General features: G+C 34.0%; 1 protein-coding gene across 17 annotated transcripts in view; it reads left to right on the forward strand.

The window, feature by feature from the left end:
- Positions 1-24,238, forward strand: part of RBM26 (RNA binding motif protein 26) — a 96,626-nt gene extending 72,388 nt beyond the window's left edge. For 15 of the 17 annotated variants that reach the window (XM_064269989.1, XM_064269987.1, XM_064269994.1 and 12 more), the window contains 4 exons: positions 14,616-14,729; positions 16,384-17,574; positions 18,207-18,265; positions 21,852-24,238. In XM_064269989.1, coding sequence (XP_064126059.1) covers positions 14,616-14,729; positions 16,384-16,473 — 204 coding nt within the window. In that variant the 3' untranslated portion in view covers positions 16,474-17,574; positions 18,207-18,265; positions 21,852-24,238. The remainder of the gene's footprint in view (positions 1-14,615; positions 14,730-16,383; positions 17,575-18,206; positions 18,266-21,851) is intronic. The other 2 variants (XM_064269988.1, XM_064269993.1) reach the window with 2 other exon arrangements.
- The last annotated feature ends 420 nt before the right edge of the window (positions 24,239-24,658 follow it).

Below are 24,658 nucleotides of genomic sequence, written 5' to 3' on the forward strand. Positions count from 1 at the left end.
TTTGTCATGAGAGCAGAAGAACTGGATGGTGCCCAGCTATCATTACTTGAACATTTTGATCGGAGATTCTATAGAAGAATCCTGATCCAAAGGGGGTAAATGTAGAAGAGATGTTCAAATTCCCATGGAATTCATATATTCTGGAGCCATGGAGCCTGGATGAACCCCTGAAACTGTTGTCCTGAAATAATCTTTAAACCTTAAACCAAAAATATCCCCTGAGAGCTTATTAAAACCAAACAGTAGTTTAACTTAATGAGTAAAGAATGTCTGCCTTAAGCATTGGGCTCTTACAAGACCTGTCTAAATGGGGTCAAATCTACAACAGCAATTCAAAAGATTGGCTAAGAATCTTACAGGGCAGTACGTTTACTTAATGGGGAGGAATAACTCAAAAAGGAGAGTGAGAAAGGTTGTGCAACGCCAAGAATCTAATCAGTGCCACTGAATTGTACATATAGAAATTGTTGAATTGGTGTATGTTTTGCTATTTATATCCTCACCATAACAGCGACAACAAAAAACAGTATAAATTATAAAACAAAACAAAATACGTAACAGCAACAAAACAATATAAATTGTAAAAAAGACAAAAAACAAACTTGCTTTTTAGACCAGAAGTTAGAAGCAGTGATTTGGGTTCATAGAAGATGGTACATTAACAGTAAAAAGTTGATGGGGCTAACTGAGTAAGTAGTAAATTTATAGCAAGAAAAATTTGTATAAGTAGATTCAATCAGGAGAATAAAATCATTTACATAGCTGGGCTTTTTTTTTTATTATTATTATACTAATTGACTTAATACTTGTTAAGCACTGCCATACAATGGGCACTGTGCTATCAGAATTAGTAGGTCTGAGGCTCACGAGAAGGTGACCATTCAGCTTAAACTCAAGAGTTAATGAATAGAAGTCTTTTCCCGTAAGTTCTTAAAATTAGATGTTATGTAGTTTTTTTATTTGTGGTAGTTCAATGTTAACTCATGCCTTAACATTGTATATTGTGGTTATTACATACACTAATAAACTTACTTTTAGCCTTTTATAGATTAGTTCTTTCATTAATATCACTAAAAATTTAAGGTTCACTAGGACTACAGCTTGAACTCTTCTATCATGACACATACCTGAGTGCAGTTTTCCCAAAATGTTTTTTGCACAATGCTGGTTCTTCTATAGGACCTCCTCTAACGATGGGTTCTCTTCTCAGATAAGTTTATGAAAACCTACATTCTGCATACTCCATTTAGAATCTCAGCCTAAATGGCTCTAAGAAGTCAGGAGGTAAACAAACCTGTTTAATTTTGCTTGGCCGAGTTTGTTTCGAACTTAATTGTTCCCGGAACCATTTTCCATGTTAGATGTGGAAGCCACCATATAGCCTTTTGTTTGGTGGATGGGAGTGGGGGAGGTGTTTATTGTGCTTTAGGTGAAAATTTACAGCTCAGGTTAGTTTCTCATACAAAAAAAGAATGTGTGTGTGTAAACTTTTTTTTTCAACTTTGTTATTGTACTTTAGATGAAGGTTTACAGAACAAACCAGTTTCTCATTAAACAGGTAATACACATACACATTGGTTAACAACCCCATGACATGTCAGTACTCTCCCTTCTCCACCCTGGGCTCCCCATTACCAGCCTTCCTGTCCCCTCCTGCCTTCCAGTTCCTGCGCCTGGGCTGGTATACCCCTTCAGTCTTGTTTTGTTTTATGGGCCTGTCTGATCTTTGGCTGAAGGATGAACCTTGGGAGTGACTTCATTACTGAGCTAAAAGGATGTCGGGGCCAGACTCTCAGTGTTTCTCCAGTCTCCATCAGGCCAGTAAGTCTAGTCCTTTTTTGTGGGTTAGAATTTTGTTCTACATTTTTCTCCAGCTCTGTCTGTCACCCTCTATTGTGATCCCTGTCAGAGTATTCAGTGGTGGTAGCTGGGCACCATCTGGTTGTACTGGGCTCAGTCTGGTGGAAGCTGTGATAGATATGGTCCATTAGTCCTTTGGACTAACCTTTCCCTTGTATGTTCAGTTTTTCTTCATTCCTCCTTGTTCCTGAAGGGGTGAGACCAGTCTTAGGTGGCCACTTAATAGGCTTTTAAGACCCCAGATGCTACTCACAAAGTAGAATGTAGAACATTTTCTTTATACACAGTGTTACCCAAAAATTTATACATACATAATCGTGTGATCCTAGTTGCTATGCCTATAATGTGACAGCACACTCCCTCTTTCTGTCTGAATTTCCTGTGTCTGTATTTACCATCTCCTCTCCCTGTCTACCTTCTCATCTTGCCTTTGGACAGAAGCTGTGCATTTGGTCTCGTGTATCTGCTTGAACAATGAAGCACACTCTTCATGAGTATCATTTTATGTCTTATAGTTCAGTCTGATCTTTGTCTGAAGAGTTCGCTTCAGGAATGGTTTTAGTTCTGGGTTAACAGAAAGTCCGGGGGCCATGTCTTGTGGGGATTCCTCTAGTCTCAGACCGTTAAGTCTGGTCTTTTTACATGAATTTGAGTACTGCACCCCACTTTTCTCCTGCTCCGTCAGGGACTTTCTGTTGTGTTCCCTGTCAGGGTGGTCATTGATGATAGCCAGGCATCATCTAGTTGTTCTGGTCTCAGGCTAATGGAGTCTGGTTTATGTAGCCCTTTTTGTCTCTTGGGCTAATATTTTCCTTGTGTTTTTGGTGTTCTTCATTCTCCTGTGCTGCAGGTGGGTTGGGACCAATTGATGTATCTTAAATAGCCGCTTGCTAGCTTTTAAGACCCCAGACACCCCTTACCAAAGTGGGATGCAGAACATTTTCTTAATAAACTTTGTTATGCCAGTTGACCTAAATGTCTCCTGAAACTGTAATCCCCAGATCCCGGTCCCTGCTACTCTGTCCCTCGAAGTGTTTGGTTGTATTCAGGAAACTTCTTAGCTTTTGGTTTAGTCCAGTTGTGCTGACTTTCCCTGTGTTCTGTGATGTCCTTTCCTTCACCTGAGATAATTCTTGCCTACTATCTAGTTAGTTAATTCCTGTCTCCCTCCCTCCCCACCCTCGTAACCATCAAAGAATGTTTTCTTCTGTGTTCAAACTTTTTCTTGAGTTCTTATAATAGTGGTCTCATTCAGTATTTGTCTTTATGTGACTGACTAATTTCACTCAGCATAATGCCTTCCAGATTCCTCCATGTTATGAGATGTTTCCTCAGATTTATTGATGTTCTGTATTGTTGCATAGTGTTCCATTGTGTGTATATACCATAATTTTTTTATTCATTTGCTTGTTGAATGGGCACCTAGGTTGTTTGCATCTTTTTGCTATTGCAAACAGTACTGCAGTGAACGTGCGTGTGCATACATCTATTCATGTGACAGCTCTTACTTCTCTAGAGTGTATTCCAAGGAGTGGGATTGCTGGATCTTTTTTATGGTACTTCTATTTCTAGCATTTTAAGAAACTGCCAAATCAATTTCCAAAGTGGTTGTACTGTTTTACATTCCCACCAGCAGAATACAAGTGTTCCAGTCTCTCCATAACCTGTCCAACATTTATTATTTTGTGTTTTTTAGATTAATGCTAGCCTTGTTGGGATGAGATGGTATCTTACTGTAGTTTTGATTTGCATTTCTCTAATGGCTAATGATTGTGAGCATTTTGTCATGTATCTGTTAACTGCCTGAATATCTTCTTTGGTAAAGTGCCTGTTCATTTCCTTTGTGCATTTTTTAATTGGCTTATTTGTCTTTTTGTTGTTGAAATTTTGCAGTATCTTGTAGATTTTAGAGATGAGACCCTAACATTTTTTCCCAGTCTGTAGGTTGTCTTTTTACTCTTTCGGTGAAGTCTTTGAATGAGCATAAGTGTTTGATTTTTAGAAGCTCCCAGTTATCTGGTTTCTCTTCTGGTGTTTGTGCATTGTTAGTTATGTTTTGTATTCTGTTTATGCCATGTATTAGGGCTCCTAGTGCCTCTATTTTTTCTTCCATTATCTTTATCATTTTAGATTTTATATTTAGGTCTTTGATCCATTATGAGTTAATTTTTGTACATGATGCGAGGTATGGGTCTTGTTTCATTTTTCTGCAGATGGATATCCAGTTACGCCGGCACCATTTGTTAAAGAGACTGTCTTTTCCCCATTTAACGGACTTTGGGCCTTTGTCAAATGTCAGCTGCTCATAGGTGGATGAATTTATGTCTGGATTCTCAATTCTGTTCCGTTGGTCTCTGTATCTTTTTTTGTACCAGTACCAGGCTGTTTTGACTACCATGGCGATATAATAGGGTCTAAAATCAGGTAGAGTAAGGCCTCCCACTTTGTTTTAGTTCTTCAGTAATGCTTTACTTATCTAGGACCTCTTCCCTTTCCATATGAAATTGGTGATTTGTTTCTCCATCTCATTGAAAAACATCGTTGGAATTTGGGTCGGGATTGTATCATATCTGTAGATCGCTTTGGGTAGAATTGACATTTTCACAGTGTTGAGTCTTCCTATCCATGAGCAAGGTATGTTTTTTCCAGTTACGTAGGTCTTTTTTGGTGTCTTGCAGTAGTGTCTTGTAGTTTTCTTTGTATAGCTCTTTTATGTTTTTGGCTAGATTTATTCCGGAGTATTTTATCCTCTTGGGGGCTTATGTAAATGGTACTGATTTGGTGATTTCCTCTTGGAAGTTCTCTTTGTTGGTGTAGAGGAAACCAGCTGATTTTTGTATGTTTATCTTGTATCCTGATCCTTGCTGAATTCTTCCATTAGTTACAGTAGTTTTCTTGTGGGTTCTTTGGGGTTTTCTGTGTGTAAGATCATATCATCTGCAAGTAAGGGATACTTTTACTTCTTCCTTACCAGTTTGGATGCCCTTTATTTCTTTTTCTTGCCTAATTGCTCTGGCTAGGACCTCCAGTACAATGTTGAATAAGAGTGGTGATAAGGAGCATCCTTGTCTGGTTCTGTTCTCAAGGGGAATGCTTTCAGACCCTCTTTGTTTAGTATAATGTTGGCTCTTGGTTTTGTGTAAATGCTGTTTATTATGTTGAGGAATTTCCCTTCTATTCCAGTTTCCTGAGGATTTTTATCGTGAATTAGTGTTGGATTTTGTCGAATGCCTTTTCCGCGTCAATCAATAAGATCATGTGGTTCTCGTCTTTTGTTTTACTTATATGATGGATTACATTGATTTTCTAATGTTGAACCATGCCAGCATACCAGGTTTGAATCCCACTTGGTCGTGGTGAATTATTTTTTTGATATGTTGTTGAATTCTGTTGGCTAGAATTTTGTTGAGGATTTTTATATCTAAGTTCATGAGTGATATGGGTCTGTAATTTTCTTTTTTTTGTGGTGTCTTTACCTGGTTTTGGTATCATGGTTATGCTGTTTTCATAGAATGAGTTTGGGAGTATTACATCCTCTTCTATGCTCTGAAATACCTTTGGTAGTAGTGGTGTTAACTCTTCTCTGAAAGTTAGGTGGAATTCTCCAGTGAAGCTGTCAGGGCCAGGGCTTTGTTTTTTTGGGAGTTTTCTAATTACCTCTTCAATCTGTTCTGTTGTCGTAGGTTTATTTAGTTCTACCTCTGTTCGTGGTAGTATAGATAAGTGGTATGTTTCTAGACATTTTGTCCATTTCCTCTAGGTTTTCAAATTTGTTGGAGTACAATTTTTCATAGTATTGTTATGATTCTTTTTATTTTAGCTCTGTCTGTTATAATATCACCCATGTCATTTCTTATTCAGGTTATTTGCTTCCTCTTGTGTTTTTCTTTTGTCAGTTTGGTCAGCACTTTATCGATTTTGTTGATCTTTTCAGGAACCAGCTTTTGGTCTTGTTAATTCTTTCAGTTGTTTTTCCATTCTCTTTTTCATTTAATTCTACTCTAATTTTTATTATTTCTTTCCTTCTGGTGCCCGAGGGCTTCTTTTGCTGCTCTCTTTCTGTTTATTCAAGCTATAGGGTTAATATTTGGATTTTGGCCCTTTCTTTTTGGATGTATGCGTTTCTTTGGTATAAATTGACCTCTGAGCGCTGCTTTTGCTATGTGCCAAAGGTTCTGGTAGGATGTGCTTTCATTCTCATTTTAGTCTGTGAATTTCTTCATTCCGTCCTTAATTTCTGCTATAACCTAGTAGTTTTTGAGCCAAGTGTTGTTCAGCTCCCATTGGGTTTTTTTTTCCCCCTCACTTTTTCTGTTACTGATTTCTGCTTTATGGTTTTATGGTCAGAAAAGATGCTTCGTAATATTTCTACGGTTTGGATTCTGTTAAGACTTGCTTTGTGACCTAATATGTGGTCTTTTCTGGAGAATGTTACATGTGTGTTGGAAAGAAAGTATACTTGGCTACTGTTGGGTGGAGCGTTCTGTGTATGTGTATGAGGTCAAGTAGAATGTAGAACGTTTTCTTTATAAACTGTGTTACGCCAGTTGACCTAGATGTTCCCCGAGACCATGGTCCCCACAGTCCTGAGTCAGGCAGTTTGGTCCTTCGTGGAGTTTACATGTGTCTATGGAGCTTCCATGACCTTCCCTTGTACAAGTTTTGCAGGCTTACCCAGTATCATAGACTGTCTTGCCCTAGGGAAGGATTTTTTTGACCTGCAGGGTAGGTTAGACGCTTGTACTTATCCTTTGTCGATTCAGCACTGGTTCTCCCTGCTTCTGGAGGTTTGAGCAGACTCTCAGCTGCTGGGTTTCTCCTGATGTGGAAAACACACCCGAGTGCTACTGCTTGCGTCAGCCCACGCGCGCCACCCGTCAGCCTGTAGAATGTTGACCAGGTCAGGTCTGGTGAGTCCTCGCTGCTTCTGAAGTGTCTTTCTGTCTCCCGGTGCTCAGTCCTACTTCTCAACTTTGTCTTTGATGTTCAGGGCTCCTAGGTTGTCATGTATAATCGATTCACTTGTTTTTTTTGGGTCTTTATTGTAAGAGGGGCCAGAGGAAGCATCTGACTACTCCGCAATCTTGGCCCCGCCTCCCGTAGCTGCTTTTTATAATTCTTCTTCTTCTTTCTTTGACACACCTTCAGCCTTTATTTTTCTTGTTGTTTTTGTGTACCTGCTTTCCTTCTTAATTTGCTGCAAACTTAGATGAATGTGTGCAAGGATAAGTAGGCAGAGGGCTGATGGCAAACCTATGAAAAAAATGTTTTAGCTATAAAATAAACTTTCTTTTCACACGTTATAGTAAAGTAATTTCAAACTTATATGTAAGTAGAAAGAACTGTCATTCTTTCCCGCATGCTTATCATCCAGCTTCAGCAATTATTTGCTTCATCTTATTTTGTCTCTACTCCCCTCACCATGCCCCTCCCCTTTCTCATTATTTTAGAGCCATTCCAGTCATCATATTATTTCATTTGTAAAGATTTCAGGGTGTATCTTTCAATAATAAAGCCTTAAAAAAATAAAACAGAATATGGGTATTACCCTGATTTTCTGGTACATTTTTTACTCAGCTTTGTTTAAACAAGTATCAGTATAAGCTTCATACTTTGATATTGCTTGATTGGTATTGTAGTCATGACCTCATAGAATTTAACATTTCATGGTATATCAATTCATTGTTTCCGGTTATTGACACTCAAGTTGTCCCATCTTTTGCTGGTGGGAAACTATACAAGTTGGCTCCTGAGTCCTTTTGACATGACCTTAGTAATCATTGATTGTTTCCTCTCTTTCTCATATGAAATGATGTTCTAGTCTCATCTTAAAAGTTTTCAGTTCCAAGTCTGGCAATTGGCCATTTTTGTAAAGATCTCAACTCATTTTATTAGGCAAAGGTATTTAAAGACCACTGTCTGGGTCCTAGGGATACTCATTACTACTGGGTATGTTACCATCACAAATCCTTTTCAATAGTCAGAACTGGGAATGCAAAAAAATAAAAAGTATATGTGTGTCAGTTTCTTGCAATTTCCAAATATGCTTCGATAAAATATTGATAGGAGAGCTACAGAAAAACCGTTGAATCTGGCAGGACATGTTAATTTATTGATAATGTCCATTGTGTTAAAATTTGATGAACATATTTGAGTGTTTTTACTACTTTTAAGTTTTAAAATTTGATTTCTAAAATTGTCTTTTGAATAGACAATACATATTCATGACATAAGAAATCCACAGGTTGTGCAGTAAGAAGTAAATCATTTTCTCATCTTTATCCTTAGTCTTCAATTTTCTGTCTAGATATTACACGTGATTTTAGGGGTTTTTTTGTTGTTGTTTATCTTTCCAGAATGAATCTATAAATTTACAAGTATACATACATAACTTTTTTTCTCAATAAATGTTAGCATAAGATGCATAGTGTTCTTCCCCTTGACTGTCCCCTTAACAGCCTATCCGGCAGATCATTTTATATCAAGAGCTCTCTTATTCTTTGTAATTATTGCGTAAGTATTACATTGTATGGGTGTACTAAAATGTAATCAGCCAATACTTTGAAGGACTTTAAATTGTTTCTGGTCTTTTACTGTGTGGCAGTAAGTTTTTTGGTGCATACTTCTCTCCATATAGGTGAATATATCTATAAGTTATATTCTTAGATACGTAATTGCTCTGCGAAGGACTGCGTTCATTTAAGTATTCGATAGTTCTAAAATTGCCATCCGTATAGGTTGTGCCTGTTTGTGTGCCTACCAGTGATGTGTATGTGCCTTTCCACCACATTCTTGCTTTAGCTTATACTTTACCCCTAATGGTTTTACCAATTTTCTTATCAAAAATTCATGGGTATTAATTTGTTCTTACTCTTGCCAGCAGTGAGGTATCAAACGGTTTTATCTTTGTAAAATAGCTGCTCAATTCAGTTTTGAGTTATCTTTCTCTTACGATTGAAATTGAGCTGTTTTCATACGTTAAGTGCCACTGTATTTCTGTCAACTGTTACTGTCATTTGCCCATTGTTCTGTAAGTTGTCTATTACTCTTCTAATTTTTTCTTACTGAATTGTACTATAGTTTTGTGCTGTAGTTCAAAAGCTTTTCATCTAGATGAAATGATAAACATTTTCCCATGTTTTTTCTTGTGCTTTTATAGTTTTGTTATCCCCTCTGCCCTTTTTTTGGTTTTTAGATTTTATATTCATATTTGTTTTTATTCATAAGGAGTTTATTTGCTGCAAGGAGTGTAATAGGGAGCCAACTTCATTTTATTGAATAAATGTTTCTCCAGGCTGATATGAAATATAAATAAATATCACATAAGTAATAGCCTATAAGGATTTCATGTAGATACGAAATTATATATAAACTTAGTATATGCAAATTTCCCATGTGTTTACTTGGGTGCATTCTGTTGTCTTCCATTGATCAGTTCTCTTTTCATGTGCCATTTCCTCACTGTTTTCATTAAACTTCATCTAAGGTTTATAATATGTCTTAATAGTTTGTCAGCATTATTGTTTTGATTTCTTCTTCGTACCCAATTATTACTCATCTTCAGAATCTTCCTGATATGTTTCGTGTATTTATTTTTTGTATAAACTTTAGAATCAGCTTATGTAGTTCTAACAAGGTAGAATAATTTATAGGAGAATTGACATCTTAATAATAGTAAATCCTCCTCTAGCACATCATCATCATCTTTCAAGTTCCTGAATTTTGTTTTTATCCTCTAAGAGCATTTTAAGGTTTTCTTTTTACAAATGCACATTGCTTATTATTTTTTCCCTTGATAATTTATTTTTTTATTGCTATTTTAAATGAAGTTTTTTTCTTTCATTATGTTTTCTGTTGGTTATTAGTGTATCGGCACTGGGTTCCACTGGTTTAGGAAGACTTTATCTGTTTTTTATTAAATATGTAACTGCCATCTTATCAAATTATCTGATAGTTTTAATTTTATCTTGTTTTTTTTTTTTTTGGTATTCATTCAATTAGATCATCTAAGTAATGATATTTTTTACTTCCATCTTTTCACATTTATATACTTACTACTTTCTGGTACATAACAGCACTCTTAAAAAAAATATTAGTGGTAATTGTCTTACTCATGAAATTAATGGAAATGCTTCTACTTTTACTGTTATGTAAGATGCTGCCTTTGATGTTAAAATAGAATTCCAACTATTCCTGTTTTATTTTTGATTTTTTGACCAGAAATGGATTTTAGCATGCCTTTTGAGTATTTATAGATTTTTTTCACCTTTCATCTTTTTATATTGTTTCCTAATATTGAACTGTTCATTCACTTCTGGTAAAAATCCCATTTCATTGTTTTTTTCCCTGGTAAACCACTGAAGTGTGTTCTTATTTATTTATTTTTCACTCTTTAAATCAATTTTTAAAAGTAAGATTGGTTTATCAATTTTGAGGGGTTACCATTTTCATCAGGTATCAACATTACACTGGCTTTATAAAAAGTAATTGGGAAATGTCCATCTTTCCTTGTGCTCTGAGACAATTTAAGTAGCATCAAAGTTTTATGTTTCTTTAAAAAATTTTTATTAGAATTCATCAGAAATTATCAAGGTCTAATGATTTAAAACCATTTACTTTTTTAAAAATGTTTTCTGTAGAAATGGTTGGTTGTAGATTTTTTTCCCCATATCTCTTCAGGCTTCCTTCAGTTTGATACTTTGCTAATTTTTTCAAAAATTGTTTCTCTTTTATGTAGACTTCAACTATATTTCCACTGAGATGAGCCAATTTAGGTTATCTTACCCACTCTTTTTTCTTATTTTTTGTATTCTTATGTTCGGCCCCAGCTTCCACCTTTATGACTTTCAGGTGGGCATGCTATAGAACACATGCATTTAATTAAAAAATGTTAATCATTTCATCTAGATGAAAAGCTTTTGAACTACAGCACAAAACTGTAGTACAATTCAGCAAGAAAAAATTAGAAGAGTAATAGACAACTTACAGAACAATGGGCAAGTGACAATAACAGTTGACAGAAATACAGTGGCATGTAATGAAATGCAGAATTCTTGAAGCACTGCCACAGTACTTTGTTATGAAAACTACTGATCTTGTTCATATTATTATTACTTTTATTGTTGTTGTTAGGTGCCGTTGAGTCGGTTCTGACTCATAGCGACCCGTAAAGTAGAGTAGAACTACCCCCATAGAGTTTCCAGGGAGTGGGCGGTGGGTTTGAATTACCAGCCATTTGGTTAGCAGCCAAGCTCTTAACCCCTGGGCCACCAGAGCTCCATTATTAAGTGACAGTAATGTGGCCAAAAGATTTCAAGGGTTACAAGGACAAAATAACACAAAATAACATCAGAATAATCAAGAATACTTTGAAAAAAATTTGACGAATGATACTGAATTTATTATGTTGGTGGTGCCGTTAAGTCAATTTTTTATTTACAGCTACCCCATGTGAACAGAGTAGAACTGCCCTATAGGGTTTCCTAGGCTGTAATCTTTATGAGAACAGATCATCAGGTCTTTTTCCTGCAGAGCCACTGGGTGTTTTTGAACCACTAACGTCTCAGCAGCAGCCAAATGCTTAACAAGTATACCACCAGGGTTCCTTTTGAATTCACTATAAAACAATGAATTAAAATAATATAATAATGGTATAGAATAGACACACAATAGAACAAAGTAGAGCCCAGAAATACACCTAAGTATATATAAGGATTTTAGTGGATCACAAAAAAAGATATTTTAAATTAGGGAATAAAACAGGTTATTCAGTTAATGGTGTTGGAACAACTGACTAGCTATTTGGAAAAAAATTGGGCATTATGATATCCATTTTACTTTTTTATATAAAAATAAATTCAAGTTAGATCAAAGTTGTAATCTTTTTTAATACATAAGACTATTAAAAAGGAGATTTTTGAAAATAATCTTAGCATGGAGAAGACCTTTTTGGGCATGGCACAATATCCAGAAGCCATAAAGGAAAGTGTTGATAAATATGAAACTTCTTTATTATAAAGAAGAAAAAAAAAATTTTTTTTATAATAAAATCAAAAGAGACCAGGGACACAATAGATGGTCCCAGATAAAATGGGAGAAAAATATAGAACAAAACTCAAATTCTTAAAAAAAAGGTCAGACTTACTGGACTGATAGAGACTGAGAACCCCCAAGATTATCACCCTGAGATGCCCTTTAAACTTTGAACTGAGACCACTCCTGGAGGTCACCTTTCAGGTAAATAACAGATCAGTTTATAAAATAACCATCACCTGTGAGTACTGTGCTCCTGTATATTTAAAAAAAAAATCATCTGTTTGAGACCAAATAGTTAACATTTACCCTGAAGCAAAGATGAGAAGGCAAGAGGGCACAGGGAAGCTAGATGAATAGAAATGAAACAACCAGAATGGAAGTAACAAGAATATTGACACAGTGTGGAAAATGTAACCAATGTCACTGAACAATGTGTATTGAAATTGTTAAATGGGAACCTAATTTGCTATGTAAACTTTCACCAAACACACACACACACACATAGAAGAATAAAGAGCAACAACCCCCACTCCTCCAATGAAAATATTACCATAAACAAAATCGAAGGCTAATTAGGAAAAAATATTTTGCCATACATGTGACAAAACTCTGATCAATTAGGGGAAAAAATTTTTTTAAAAAGCAGACCAGATCTTGAAAGTAGGACATAGTTTATTTCTCTAGACAGTCACAGAAGGTATACAGATACAGGTTGTGCATGTCTGTGAATAAAAAAAAAATGGTTTAATAATGCTAAATATTTGATATATATAAACCAAAAAAAAACCCATTGCTGTCGAGTGGATTCTGACAGCAATTAGAGAGAGAGAGAGAGCGCCACTCAAAAAAAGCGACAGATCTGTTGGTACAGGCATGGAAAAGTATTTATGAAAAATTAGGTTAATAAAATACTTAAGCAAGTTATAAAACCAGTAAAGTATATTCCCATACACATACACATATTGTATATACACAGACCCTTTTTCCCTGCATATAGGAAAATACTTGTAGGACTTTATTTCATATTCTTAATAGAATAGAGGCTATTTCTTGGGGATAATTAATTTTTTGGAATAATTAATTTTTTACATCATGTGGCCTGAAATTCTTGAAATTTTAAAAACTGAGTGGGTTGCAGAAGAAATTCTTTAAAGACTTTGTTAATTTCCTCAAGTACTGGTTTCTTGAACTCTTCCGCTTATTAACTATGTCAAGCATAGTTTTTATTAAAAGTCATTATAGAATACAAATAATGTTTCTTATACCATCTTAAAAATTTATAGTTCTCTTGAATAAATTTGTGTCCTCAAAAACCAAAAAATTTTTACAGCTTATTAGCTGGAAGTTTTTTATTGGGCCAAAGTTAATAAAAAATATACCTAACTTTGAGAATCATCATCTAAATAATTTTATAATGGAAACTCTGGGCAGTTGTAGACTAACCTTGTAAATGTGAAGAAGCTTGTGTCGAAAGTAGAGATTTATGAAGCTAGGGTCATCAGACGTTTGTCAAGAACATACTGTAGAAGATGTCAGTAACAGCTTTTGCCTTTTTTGTCTGAATGAAAAGATAAGTTTTATGACAGGCATTTTGCATGAAACAATTTGAATTCTTACTGTAATATATTTTTATGTACTAGTTAATAGCTTCAAAAAATTGCAAGTTGTTTCTGAACTTAAATTATCATATTATAAGTCCTTTAAAATTTTTTTAGTTGTATGACTGACGAGGCCATGGACTAAAAACTACAGAGCTGCATTTTAATGGGTGTGAAATCTTTTAAATTTATATGTACAGTTTTAAAATTTATACCTGGCGACTTCAGGATCACACAACTCATGTTCAGATGTCATTGAACTTGTAATTGTTCCTACATTTCACATTATGCTGTACTTTGAGGTCATACTATAAGTCTTTTGTGACTATGAGTTATTTCGGTATGTTGCTAACGTTGATTTATGTTGGTTCACGTTAGTTTAACTTGAATGCATATTTCCAAACCAGCCACTTAGTATAGCAGGTACTTAGATGTGACTGTTCCCTAAGTTTAAATTTTATCATTTTCAGTTATCTAAGCTTTGTAGGAAGTACTGTATTTTTTAATATGAGATTAGGGGTTTTTTTTTTTCTTGAGATATTTATATTTGGTAACAGAGATATATGAAGTGTCTTATGGTTGTCATTTGATGTAATTTGAAGATAACGTGAAACTTTACCCATGCAGAATTATTCTCATATTTGTGAAGGGTTTTTAGCTAATAGTTACTATATATACCATTTGTGAATTAGCAATGAATTAAAATACGTTAGACTTTGATTCAGAAGCTGCAGCCAGGATCTTGAAGTATGTTGGGATTGTTGTCTTGAATAACCATTTTCATTGTACTGTAAGCATGTAGACATAGTTCTTCTAGTTAAATATTAGGTACTAGTGAAACAGCTCTACTCAGTTACAAGAAATTGCTCTTAATTTATTTTTAAAGGAATTTCTAATCTCTAGGCTGTGGGGTTTTTAGGCTGATTTTAGAAGTAAACAACCATAAAGTAAAAATGTAAACTACAGTAAGTAGTAAATTGAGAAGTACATACCTACAGAGCAAATGAATAGATGGCTGTCTTCACTTCACAGTTATTTTTATATAAATGGTAGGAACTAGAAAACTTATTTTTCTTCAGGAGTTATTAATGTTCCGTATTCTAATATTCTTAATTATTTTAGGCTGCAGTTCACGGAGCTCGTTTCAAAGGGCAGGACCTAAAACTGGCATGGAATAAACCAGTAACTAATATTTCAGCTGTTGAAACAGAAGAAGCTGAACCTGATGAAGAGGAAGTATGTTTTTTTTGTTTATTTTTCACTTGTTTTTAACCCTTAAGTGTGTTCCTGGTTTTTATATAACATGTGATTTTACGGCAGTGACTTTAACTTAAAACTTTTATTTCTGAGCCGTATTCCAGGCAGGAAATATCAGATAAATGCAGTCAACTTTAAATTTTCTGGATTAATGAGAAGAACTGTGGATTGCTAATCTAAAGAGAATATATCAAATCATATATACTCAGTTTTCATTTACACTTAGAAGACAGTAATTCATTACGTTTTTATCCACAGGAAATCTTGTAACATTTTAAGTTTTAGGGTATCGATTTTACTCAACTGCTTTATTAACATTTCACAGCTTTCCTTTATTTTAACTCATATATTTTCAATTCAGTAGAATGAATGCCTGCTATGTGGTAGATACTGTGATAGGTGCAAAAATGAATAAGACACGGTCCCTATCATCAAGGAGCTTATGATCTGGAAAGGGGTGGTGGTGGTAGCAGATAAACAAGAAACTAAGTATAATAAAAAGGAGAATGATATACTGAACAAAGATTTGAACAACATGCTGTGGAAAGAGTTAATGTTTCTGTCCAGAAGAATCTTGAAGGAGGCATGACAGTGAAGCTGGGCCTTAAAGTGATAAAATAGCTTTCCATAACCAAGGACCTGGGGCTGAGAATAAGGTTGAAAAAAGCATTTTAGACAGAGGGATGAACTTCAGGAAAGATGCAGAAGTGTTCATTTTCTTAGGCAAGAGCAGTTAGTCTGATGGCTGAGAGGTATGGCTATATAGGCCAGTGAGGTGGGAGAACCCTTTGAAACTCAAAACATAAAGTAACTCTTTGTTTAGTCATGAAATATTCATAGGAAAAAGTTGAAGTTGAGAAATAAAGGTAAGGTGGGAAAATAACTCCGTGTTTTACCTATCTTAGACTTTGATAATGATACTTGATTTTGTTTGAAGGACATATCAAGGCTGTTATACATATCCGTAGTGAAATGCAAGAATGAAGTGTGTATTTTGAAACTCATATACATGATTTGTCATTTTATATTTTAGATTATACCTTTGTCCTTCCATGAGTTTGAATTGAATGGGGAGAAAAGGAGGAGAGCTCCTGGTATTAGGTATTTTGAAAAGTTTGAAAAAGCAGTCTGAGAAGCTTTTATGAAGAGAATGGGGAATAGAAAGGAATGTTATAAAAGAAAATGGTACATACAGCATAAAAGAATATAAATCTTGGTAGAATTTTATATAATTTATTGGTTAATTTAGTGTCCAGGGTGAGATGGGACAAGTAAGAGAAGACAAAGATGTTTTCTTTAAAAAAAAAAAAAAAAAAAATTATTGGGCAATATTTTGACAGTATATACAGAAGATGGCATAATTTGGTAAATAGAGACAGGAGAAATGGCATGTACAAACACTTTGATGTTTCATTAATGCCTGTTTCATTCACGCAAGCAATAGAATAGATATTATAGAGAAAACATTGAGTGGATAAAGGTTGCTTTTGTTTCTTAAATGTTCTAACTGTAGAAATACCTTTTGTATTCGACTCTGTTGAGAGATATCAGTATTTAAAAGTGTCAACTTTTTTTCTTTTCTTTTCTTTTTTTTTTTTTTTTGGTAAATTCCTAAATACATTTTAACCTAAAGTTTCAGGAAGAGTCTTTGGTGGATGACTCATTACTTCAAGATGATGATGAAGAAGAAGAGGACAACGAATCTCGTTCTTGGAGAAGATGATTTGACTGATCATTGATCTGCATATGCTAGAACTCTACCTGTGTTTCATTAGTATTATCTAATGTACTTTGACATATTTGTAAAAACAATTTTTGGTAAAATGTGATGAAGATGGATTTCACAAATAGACAAAAGAGAAGAAAACTACCTTCTGATCCTGTATTTTGAAAGATTGATGTTTGCGTTTTATTTCAGTAAACAACTGCTAAGACATCACACTAGAAACATATGCAATGTTTTTATTACATACTTCTACTGAACGTTACAGAATTCTTTGGGTTCTTTGTAATTTAATGAATAGGTCTGGAAACTTACGACCAATACTTGTTATAACTTAGAGGATTTTTGTTTACTCCAAATAAGGAATGAATTTGCATTTAAAATCTTAATGAATGTTTTCAAAAATGAATAGGTAACATAGTACTCTAACTAAAGTCTCCTATGTATTCATATTATTACATAGTAGTATGCATAGGCTTTACTATGTATTAGCCTTTTATTGGACTTGTGTATGTATTTTACCATATGGGTTTTAATGATAATGGTGTATGACTGCTTTGCATATGAGTCCTTATGCATTCAGATGTTAAAATAAAGTGGAATGGTCTCTTGAAAAGAAAAGAAAGAAAAAAGCGATGACAAAAAAAAAAAAAAGCCAAGACAATGTTCCTTGATTTAAAAGAAAGAAAAAAAAAAAAAAAAAGAAAGAAAAGAAATGAAAAAAGAAAAAAAAAAGGAAAAGAAAAAAAAAAAATAGACCATTCCAGATGGTGACCTGCCCTTTCCCCCAGTTATCACAAAAGGAGCTATAATCACTAACTTATTCTTAATAATGGTTACTGGTACCTTTATAATAATGTACAATCCAATGTTTAAAATTTATACCACTTCAGTTTGGTTTGATCCTATAAATTTTCAACAGATGTCTTAAGATTTAAAAGCAGGCTGATTAGTTTGGAAGCAGACTTCAAGTAGAGCTAACATTTGATGAATAAGAAAACATCACATTACATTTTGGATTTATGAAAGAAAACTTGACCATTTGAAGATGTATGAATAAAGAAATGTACTATAAATACCACTTTAGGAAAACATTGTTTGGTAAGTGTTCCAGTCTGATATTTTAAGTGTGCGTTTCCTATACTTGTATAAAAATTTTTGACATTTGCAAAATACTGTGATTTTTAAATGGATTTTTCTGGCAAGTGAACATGATCACTGAAAATTAATACAGCAGTTTCCAGGAAATAAATGTGTTCTTTGTAGAATGAGGGGGTGGGTAAATACATACTTATTCTTAAAATTCACATTACAGTTACAAGTGTTTCTGCCCCTCTTGAAATTATAGTGATTACATAAAAAGTCACATTTTTTAAATCATGGTCTTCCTATTGAGGTCCTCACAATCACAGACCATAATTTCACCACCACCATAATCAGTTAATGGAATAGCTAGTGGGTGCTGTTTTTCTTTTTCTCCCCACCCACCGAACACTTGGAGTTAAAATTGTGTATATGTTTTTGATGGTAATATTTCATAGGAATGTTTTGGCTTGCAACTGGTGCATATGTTTATATTTAAAGTTTCAGAATCAGATTCCAGATGGCAAATGGTGACTTTACGCAAAAACTTTTTTACTGTGCTTTAGATCTGTATTTTTATATACTCTTTTGTATGTTGACTGTGTTGCTATTCTGATTCATTAGGTAAGTGTGTTTTCTTTTCTTTTTAGTAGTCGTGAAAGGTGCCAAATTGGCAGAGGCTCACGTTTCTTCTCTTTACACCAAACAGGTATTATAAAGAAAGTAAATCTTTCAAAGGCCAGTTAAATCTCCATGCTGATTTTTGGCTTTGTAATTGATTAGTGTATTTTAGCCTGATTTTTAAAAAATTATCATAAAATCCCTTATAATGTAACTAAAATACCTACTCTGTTAATTTAAATTCATAAATAGCCAATCAGTTTTCCTACTCTAAAATCCTATAGTAACGTATAACTGAAAATGTCTTAAGTCGTGTATCTTTGAAAGAATCAGAAGTGGTTTGATTTAGTCCCAAAGTCTGGGAATTAAATATGAGCAATAGTCATTAGATTCAGAATTGTATTTAATTAGCATTAATATAATCTTACTTATACATATTACTTAATATTTAATTGCTGTTAGGTTTTTTTTTTTTTTAATTATTAATGAGTGTGCCTGTACATACGGAGTACTCTACATGTGCTTTCATGTGTTCTCACTTAAACCTTAAGATAACCCTTGGAAGTACTTGTTAATTCCTGTTTTTAAACAGTTAAGGACACAAGCTAGTAGAGGTGGAGTGACTTCTCCAGAGTCACAGCTAGTTAGTGAAAAGACTGGATTTAAATGCAGTCATTCTGATTTCAGTGCCAACTTCTTTTTTCCTTGCTGTGTCCTTAATTACAGGTTGAGCATAAGATTGTGTTTACAGTAAGTGTGATAGTTCTCACCTCAAAGATACTGTACAAAAGTAGTAGACTTCTTGGTCATTGGCTGGTTCATACCATTAGCTTCCCTTTTAATACAGCACTTTGTTCATATTTCTGTTACGGTACTTACGTTGTAATATAATTTATCTGGTTCATATGTCTGTCTTCCCCGCTAGATTACAAGCTCCGCAAGGAGGGGGACCATGTCTTATTCATCTTTTTCTCTCTAGTGCTTATCACAAAGCCTGGCTAGTAGTGGGCACTCAGATGCTTGGCGGATGAATTAATGAATGAATGCATATTTAAATCTCCAATAAAGGAGTTACATTTACCTCCCTTGTTAATTCTTACCAATTTTTCAAAACTCTCTCTTGAAGGTCTTTTCTATCACTGAGATTATTTTGCTAAATAATTGATGCAGTTTAATTTCTCACCAGTGGGGTTTACAGGTACTGATGGAAGCATACACATGTAGTCTTAATGGAATTTCCACAGTAACATTATGATTTTGAAATATTGTATGTTTAGCTTCAGGTGTAAAATAGTCTTTTGATTTCTACCAGTGTGTAAGGTTAGAAATGCTGGGAGCAACCAATCTAGTCTGTCACATTAGTTTTTTGTATCTGAAGGTGACCTAGTGTAGACAATTAGACACAGGTTAAGAGATTGAACTTTTGGTCTCAGCTCTACCAGGCCTCAGACAAGTCTTAACTTATCTAGGGCTGCTTCCTTGTCTGAAAATGAAAGGAGTTGAACTAGATGATCTCTGAGTTCCCTTTTACTGCTATAGTTTCCATGGTGGTATATTAGTGTTTGATCTAAAACAGTTTACTGTATCTAAACCGATTATCTGTTTCTGTTGCTGTTGTTTCTATCCATGTATCAATGGAAACAACTTAGATTTGGTTATAACTCATATAATGTCTCTTAGTACAGTTTTGTATATAGTGTTCCCAAATGCTTGCATTTGCCAGCACAAATTCTATTCAACCTATATATAATATAGGTAAATTTCTATATTCACTGGCACTCCCCTTTCCTAATTATAACCTTTCCTTCCACTTCTAAATTCAAAGTTTCAAAAATACGAGGTTTTGCCTATGGTGCAGATGTAGCTGGTTCTCCCAGCATTACGGATTGAAGTGTCCTCTGTTTCATCTTGGTTTATTCTCTGCTTTTATAAAACACTAGCTAAAACCTCTAAACACATTTTTAATTCTATAGCTCTCCTAACAAGTTCTTTGTTTTAGTACAGACCTGGGCTGTGTAGGATGAATTGGGAATGGGAAAAGAATTGAGGACAATGTAGATATCTACTTCTTATAGGGAAAAATTGAGGGAAATTATATTTTACTGGTTAAAAGATTAAGATTACCTCAAGGGATAGTTGAGTTGTCATTTTGTATTTTTCAGTCAGTATTTTATATCTATTTAAACATGTTGTAATAATTGTAAATATAAAAAAAATTTAAGCATTTAACTAATGCCCAGAGTATCTGATGAAAATGTGTTGTAGGAATGGCAGTGTTCCATAGTCTTTTTTTATTGTAATATGAGCAAATGTAACAACCAGTAGTTTACTGTGAAGACAAGAGTTCACTGCTTTAGCAGATTTCAGGTAGAAAATATGGCTGAGCTTATTTGAAGGAAATTTCTTGTCACTAGAACTGTTTTATGGAGAGTGTGTTTCTTATCTTTCGTGGAACAGTAGTCATTAGCTATAAGAGTTACCAAAAAAAGCCAACAATTGCTTGTTTAGTGTGTTGAACTATTAATAGAATATCCTAAAAGCTTTAACAACCAGTATTTTCATGTTTTTCTCCCCTTACACATCATGCAGATGTGTAATTATAGAATATTAGTTGTAGTCCTTCTAGAATTTATAGAAGTATTTGAAAACTTTTTTCTTCTCTTATAAAAATCTATTAACCTTTTAAAATAAATATGCCCCACGTGAAATTCTGGTTAATTAAGTTAGTTCACTTACTGGTCTCTATGTGAGGGCTTTCCTTGTTCTTCTAAAACCCTATAAATTAAAGATGGAAATTTAATCTAGAATTAAATCAGTGTACAATATTTGTAAGGGAAAAAGAGAATTTCTTTCTCTCAGATCTCAGGAACGACCTTGTTCTTGTTAACTTCCTGAACTGGTTAGTTACTCGAAGGTATGTATATAGGCCTTGAGAGAAGACTAGTTGTTTACCTATGAGATAAAAGAAAAAAATCTTGGTGTACTTGCTTGACGTTCTCAATCATTTCTAATGAAAATATCATGTTAAGTAGAAAAATTCCTAATTTGATAAATGTGTTTCTTGAAGTTTATCAGCATTATGTGCTCATTATTTATTGTAATTGAAAGCATTTTTTTATTTTAGTTTCTAGTATCAATTTATACTTGCTGCTTCCTAATGCCCTCCCTCCTTGTTTCTTTTGTTTATTTCACCCATCCACTCATCTTCCTCCCATCATCCAAAAGTTAGACTTCCTTTGAGTATCAGGCACTGTCTTATTTTAGTGTGTTCCTTTTTGTTTAGTTTTTGTTGCTGACCTTTATCTCATTATAGAATTTTGTTACATGGTGTGATTAAAGAATGAAGTGATTATCACATGGAGTTTAAGTTTATTAGATAGACCTCCCAGTTACTTTGGAATCTTTGGGAAACTTGAGAAAATTATCCTTTCTCTTATTTTTAATATCTCAGAATTTGTTGGTGGTTTCTTAATGATGCAGAGACATTTTGTTAAAATGACTTTAACCCAAAGCTCATCAATCTTTTGTGAAATTTTGTCTCCTGAATCGATTTCAGTTCCTTTCTCAAATAGATGTTTTAATTTAGAAAAAGTTGATCAATTTATGGTGTGATTTAATTTTCTAGATTTGTTATTTTCAAAGTTTTTTTTAATAGTCTTCTCTTTTTCCGGCAGAGAGAGATCATCATTGCCTGAATTTAGCTTTGTGACTACAACAGCAAGAACTGTTCCTGTCTGGAGACGACTGTTAAAATAATATCATCCTACCATTTCGTGTTTGCCCTTTACCACTTTGAATACAGGTTTACATGTACTATAATTAACATTTTATCTTTGCAGTTCTCTAAGGGTACATCTGAGTCCAGAAGTGTATCTCAGTGTGTGCTTTGACCTTACTCTTACATGTACCCCCCCAACCCTTTTACTTTGTAGCCATTTAGTTTTTAAACATTTAGGAAGGAACAAGGCCTCTTGGTTTCACTAATCTCAGTGCAGTCTCAGCCAAATTGAGAGTTGTGTCTAGGAGACCTCTAAACATGATGCTGTGCTCATTCCTGTGAACAATTTAGAATGAAGAAGGTGGTTAAAAAGTTAAGCATGCATTTGGCTTTAGGATATTATTTTTGGGATTAGAATAGCCCTTAAAATAGTTTTCAACAAATGATAAAACACTTTTTTACACACTGCAACAGCTTGCCTATTCTGAATATACTTAATTGAATTCATTGCCAAGCCCACTTACCTGAATAAATTTTTAAAAATTAGCTCTTGAAAATAAAAAAGGAGATTAATTTCCTTTCTTTTCAAGTAATAAATGATGATCTGTGGATTATAAATATTGAAAAACATCTATTAAATGTCTGATTTACACAGTTTTTCCATGTTTTCTTCACTTGCAATCAGGGATCAAAGACAATCTTAAAAGCAAGAGGAAATAGCATTATGTGTCTAACTAACATTGTTAAAGACTGTAGTTTTAAAAATGATATATCTGAATTTTTTATTAATAAGCAATATGGTTTAGAATTGTTTATAAAGGCTATGATTAAATTACACCTTACGTATTCACCCAAAATACTCTTTGGACACCATAAAAAAAAAGTTTTTGCAAAATTAATTCCTCAGTATTCCTTCCGTGATTCTCATGAAGCATTTGAGAAGCCAGAAGTTACACTTGATAAAAACCCTTGATTAGAAAAGTCCAAATTATACTTGATTTCTGTTTATGTTGATTTTTCAGTTCCATCCAGCCATGCTCTTTTCTCATTTTTTTTTTTTTTTGGTTCAAAATTGACTGTTCTGCAAACTTTTTTTTCTTGAGTGTGCATTGCATTTGTTCTCATGAAAAAATAAAAAGAATGCAATAACCACACCAGTCATAATGTAAAATCTGTGTTGATCCACATTGGTTGGGCACATCATGGTTAATGTTAGACTTGCTGTAAAGAAAAATTATGTTTTTTGGTGAAAGGTCTTCTAATATAAATATGACCTAGTAGCCTACAAGGCATTTTGTTAATGAGAGTTTTTGTTTTGTTCACATTTGTAAACTCGAGCAGATAACTCCAGAGAGTTTATATTTTCCCAGATTACTCAGTACTTTTTCTCTTCAAGGAAAGATTCTCTGCCCCTAAAATAGGGGTTTAGCTGCTAGGTTAGAAACCCAAAGAGCATAGTCTGGAGATACAATACTTGCTGTTAACTGTTTTCGTTGGTTAATGGATGTAGACCACATCCTCCTCCATTGTCAACTTTTGTCTTTTTTTTTTTTCTTCTTTTAAATTAAAAACAAAGCAAAATGAAATTGAACGTGGCATTGGAAATCAGAAGTCAAGATGACTTGATTCTCATTAAGATCATTGTGCTTTTTGAAAATTGCTGTTAGATCCAGTAGGTCATTTCCGTATTTAAATTCCCATGTGTTGACTAATTTAAGATACTCATTATTTCATCTCCTTGAACAGGATTCTCATGGAGCTATGTGTAGATAACTGTACAGAGTCACTTGAGTAATTGAATGAAGCAGTTTATCCCTCTGCATGGTTGCATTATGGAAATCTTTTATATATATCTTTATATTTTTCGATATACTTAGATTTTACACTGTAGCAGCACTAGTCATGCTATATTTGTTTGTTTCTTTTTTTTAAAAAATAGAGTTTATAAATATTTATGCTCAAAATACAGATCAACTGAATATTTTTGCCTGGTTTACAAGATAAGACTTTAAAGTGATGCAGCCCCTCAAGTGTCTTAGGAAAAAGTCATTGGTGCTACAAAACCTTTCAGTATCATTTTTGAATCTGTTGTCTAGATCTTATTATTGCTTGTGACTTATTCCAATCTTGCAGCATAATTATAAAAGTGGTCTATGGTGAGTCAAGTAAAGAGCCCAGTCCATTGGAAACACCTCATAATTTAAAGATACAATGATGCAGAAAGACTGTGAACTTTTTTGTGCCCAACTTCCCAAAAAGAAAGTATAGTTTGCCAAGTTTATCATTAGCTGTTTTGATAAGAGGAAGGGTGTTAATTTGGCAAAAAAAAAAAAAAAAGACAAATTCAGCATGACTCAGTTTTCCCACATTTCAAATAGAATAATTTTTCTACTCCTAAAATATGTTGTAATCCTGCTTTGCTTTAAATCCCCACCTTTCACGCAGCAGGAGCCAGAGTAGTTCTTAAATAATTACCAAGAATTTGATAAGTTATAAAGAGTTGTATTATTTACATGGTGTAAGTTTGGCATCGATGTATAGTTTTTGTTTAGTCCCCAAGACTTCGTTCCACCACCTTAGTGAATGTTCTTAAGATACAATTTTTTAAGTATCAGCAAAGCATTCATAGTTGTTTACTTTGGATTCTCAGAATCCTGAACCTGTTTAGGGTGTGATACTACTTCAGAACTTACTGCCTGGCACAAGATTTCCTTTAGTAAGTGGTTTATTTCAACTGAGTTTCTGTGGATTGTTGAATCTGAA

Source organism: Loxodonta africana, chromosome 17 (genome assembly GCF_030014295.1).
Source record: "Loxodonta africana isolate mLoxAfr1 chromosome 17, mLoxAfr1.hap2, whole genome shotgun sequence".
In the NCBI taxonomy this organism is placed as follows: Eukaryota; Metazoa; Chordata; class Mammalia; order Proboscidea; family Elephantidae; genus Loxodonta; species Loxodonta africana.